Consider the following 4294-nt stretch of genomic DNA (forward strand, 5'->3'; position numbering starts at 1 on the left):
GTATCTAGTCGAAGACATTACCCTCAAAAATTGAAAAAAATTCGCTCGTTCCCCGTAAATGGGGGAAACCTTCAACAAAATTACAAATTAAAAAATCGCTAATTTTCAAAATTATTTCAATTTTTTTTACTTAAAAGTGCCATAACTTTTTCAAAAATAAACATATCAATATAATTCTTTTTTATATAGATGCATAATATCATTACCTTTCATTTGGTATATTTTTTTCATAAATTTAACCCTTAACCTGCCCACAAGGGGGGATTTAAAATGACAACTTTTTCACAAAAAATTAACTTTTTCAACTTAACTTTTGAAAATGTTCCGGAAGGTCTGACACTTTTATATATATCTTAAATTAAAGCTAATGTAATATACTTTATTATGCAAAAAAAAAATTTCGGACTTTATTTTATCTTCACGGTGAAAATGGCTACCGAATGCTATTTTTGTGTGAAAATTTTCGATTTTGTATTTTACATTTTTAACTTTATTATGCTATAACTTTTTGAAAAATGTATGGATCAGTACAATTTTTTCATGAGTAGTAGTATTTATATACATCTTTCATTTGACATACTGTTTTTTTAAATCCGACCATTTCCCTATATACGAGGGGGGCTCAAATCTAAAAATGCATGTAGAAAGTAGAACTTTTTCAACTTAAATTTTGAAAGTGTTCCGGAAAGTCTGACACTTTTATATATATCTTAAATTAAAGCTAATGTAATTTACTTTATTATGCGAAAAAAAAATTTCGGACTTTATTTTATCTTCACGGTGAAAATGGCTACCAAATGCTATTATTGTGTGAAAATTCTCGATTTTATTTTTTACATTTTTAACTTTATAATGCTATGACATATTGAAAAGTGTATGGATCAACATTATTTTTTTATGAGAAATAATATTTTTTAATAATCCCTTTTTCATTCTACATACTTTATCTTAATTACGATATTAATAATGAACAAGCAGATCATGTAGCTTTTGGAATAGTCCACCAATTTTTTAAAATTAAACACTATCTAAAGATTTGCATCAAAGCGTTTTTTTTTGATAGTGATTTTAATCACTGTCAGATATCATTATACTTGATCCAACTATGCCACGTCACCACTGTGCCGCGACCCNTATACTTCATCCATCTATACCACGTCACCACTGTGCCGCGACCCCCCTGTGCTGGGTTTTTTGTTCATTATTATTCATTTTTTTGTTAATTATTCAAATTTTTTAAGATAAATTTCATTTGGGCAAACATTGGGTTCCCAATATTATAACACCTTAATTTTTTTTAGTTATAATATAACTTAAATTATTCTAGCCCCTCTAAATACTTTATCAATTATCCATCTATTGATTCACTATGTTTTAAATGATTTACTATTTATTGCACAACATTAAAAAAAATGTCTTTCAAATTAATCAAATGTTAAAGTAATAATAATAATATATATATATAGTGACTATGACACCTTCTTAGAATTTGGTTAGCTGACTGTCCGCTTTTCAGTCATAGATACAATGATTACTGGCACTCTGTGATATAGCACAGTGACCCTGTCCGTCTTTCATTAGTAGATAGTCTATGAATAACAGTTCCTTTTTATAGTATTTATTTTATAAATGTACCATTTTGTCTCCAAATAATATAAATTAAAATAATGTATTCTATATTTTTATTTTAAGGCGAATAAGTGGTGCAATGATAAGAATATCAAATACTGAAGAACATGAAGCATCTGGTAAAATGGAAAGAGCTATTACAATTAGTGGTCAAACTGATGCTGTTAATGTTGCTAAGACTTTAATTAATTTAAGGTTGTTGTCTTATTGTTTTAATTGTCTAACAATATTTTAAATTCAGAAAACATTTTAAAAAACTTATATAATGTTTAGTGTTGATCAATATAATAAATCATCTGGAGGTGAAGCACCTGATTATGACGAAGAATGCCCAACTAATAACACAACAGATATGAAATCAACTTCTGAAACATTAGCATCACTATTAACTAACCCCAATGGAATTAGTGCTTTAGGAGCATTAACTGGACTTAAAGAATTATTGGGAAATATTAACAGCAAAAAACAATTAAGCAAGAAACGAGAAAAAACTGATAATAAATTTACTCCTTATTAATTTAATAAGCTTTATTTTTTATTTTGAGGCCAAAATATATTATATAATTTTGCTTCCAAAACTACTAAATTATTATTGTGTGTGTGTGTGTGTAGATGTTAGGTAAGTAAGGAAACAGGTTTCTATTGTTCTCATTGTTTGTAACAATTGACCTGTTTCCTTACATACTGAACACTCAATATATTATAAAAAAAGTGTTCTAGTAGTTAATGTTCTATGTGTTCAAAAATATTCCAACTTAGATCGAAGCAAGGAATTAATAAATAATAATTATTATAATTAATTATTAAGAAATAAATTATAATTTATTTCTTAAATTGTATGAGCGAAACTTACCATAAGTTTAATTAATTAAGAAGAATTCTTTTAAATAATTAAAATTGTTTTTTATTATCCAAAATTTATCAGGAGTAGCATAATAAATTTCATTAAATATGAAGTAATTAGAAATTTTTATGGTGGTGAAAAATCAATGTCAGTTAAAAACTTAGAACGATTATGACCTTTCAAATCAATATCTAATTGTAGTACTCTTTAAGTAAAAATCAGTAATCATTGCTTTTTTTTTTTTTTTTTTTTGGCACTTGAATGCTACCCAAATATCTTGTATTACTATACCACAAAAATTATTAATTTCTTCCAAAACACCCTTTGATGCTATGTGTGGATCTGCACAATTGCATGGATTAGATTCATTTATCATTAAATGGATAGAAACCATGGTTAATGAACATACCATTTTGGGACAGCTCAATAAAATCAAAGTAATTATGAGTGTTAAACAAGAATACCCATAAGGAGGGGTGTTATCTTCCTTTCTATTGTGTCTAGCTGTAGCTTCTCATATTCAAGAAACAAACAAATATTGTAACACACAAGCCTATAAAGATGACTTAGCTATAGCAGTAGAGGGTAAATTCCCAGACAAAATTATAGACTTGACACAGCAGAGACTGAACACTATACACACGTGGTGCAGTAAATGTAACCTAGCTGTTAATCTAAACAAAGCAGAGGTAGTAATGTTTACCAATTAAAGTACTTGACAGTTTTAGTACTCTTAGCCTGAATGAACAAGAAATTAATTTTAAGTCGGAGGTGAAATACTTAGATGTTATTTTAGACAGTAAGCTAAGATGGAAATTACATATTAAATCATGAGTTAGAAAAGCCCTGGCTACATAGAGAACATGCAGCAGAACTCTGTGAAAGACCTGAGGCCTTGAACCTCGAATTATATATTAGCTATACACTTCAGTGATTAAACTTATGGTTTTATATGGTGCCTTGATATGGCAGACCAGAACAACACTCATTAAAGCTAATTTAAAAAAATATCTCAAAATTAGGCAACCGTATAAAAACCATTTTTTTTCTACATTTTAAAATCAATGATCTCAATGAAATTTTATTAAAATATACAAGAGGTAATAATTTTTCTTTTGGTATGATTTGTACAAAATTCCAAAGAAAAATTCAAATACAGGAAGAATTTAAAAGAGACCATAAACGTACGTAATTTTTTTTCAACTCAATTTTTGAAAATGCTACAACAAATAAGTAGCGAGGACTTATGTAAATATTAAGATTCTCAATACTAAAATAAAATGAAACAAATAATAGTGAAATATAAATAAAAAAAGAACACAATATGCTTCATCGAACTAGTATGTGAAACGAAATGTTTCATTTCAATCAAAGTACAAACAATTACCTTTAAATAGTAACTGGTTCTTATCTTAATTTGCGCTAGCAAATGTCAGTCATCGTTGATAATCGCGGCTATTACCCAAATATTAACAAGCTGGACAGCTATTATTAAATATTTATATTTTTCGAGAAGGTATAATGCACTATCTTTCTAGGTATAAATTAACAAAAAAATGGTTGCCAATGATGTTTTATCTATGCTAATATACTTAAAAATTATTTTATATATTGACCATACAGTTATTGAGGAAGCACTGTTAGTAATTTCTTTAAATTTAACTACAATTTAAAATAATATTATCTTAAATCGTGAATTTAACCAATCATATTCTAATACATGGAAGCATGTTGAGGTTATGTTATCATTTAAGCTTATAACGATTCGCATAACTGGCGGAAGAAATAAATGATAAGTACACAATCAAGTTACATTTCAAT

General features: G+C 27.4%; 1 protein-coding gene across 1 annotated transcript in view; it reads left to right on the top strand.

The window, feature by feature from the left end:
- Positions 1–2207, top strand: part of LOC126906705 (poly(rC)-binding protein 3-like) — a 14460-nt gene extending 12253 nt beyond the window's left edge. The window contains exons 9-10 of the mRNA XM_050687458.1: positions 1693–1824; positions 1903–2207. Coding sequence (XP_050543415.1) covers positions 1693–1824; positions 1903–2146 — 376 coding nt within the window. The 3' untranslated portion in view covers positions 2147–2207. The remainder of the gene's footprint in view (positions 1–1692; positions 1825–1902) is intronic.
- The last annotated feature ends 2087 nt before the right edge of the window (positions 2208–4294 follow it).

This window comes from Daktulosphaira vitifoliae, unplaced genomic scaffold (genome assembly GCF_025091365.1).
Source record: "Daktulosphaira vitifoliae isolate Bord-2020 unplaced genomic scaffold, ASM2509136v1 Scaffold_5, whole genome shotgun sequence".
In the NCBI taxonomy this organism is placed as follows: domain Eukaryota; kingdom Metazoa; phylum Arthropoda; class Insecta; order Hemiptera; family Phylloxeridae; genus Daktulosphaira; species Daktulosphaira vitifoliae.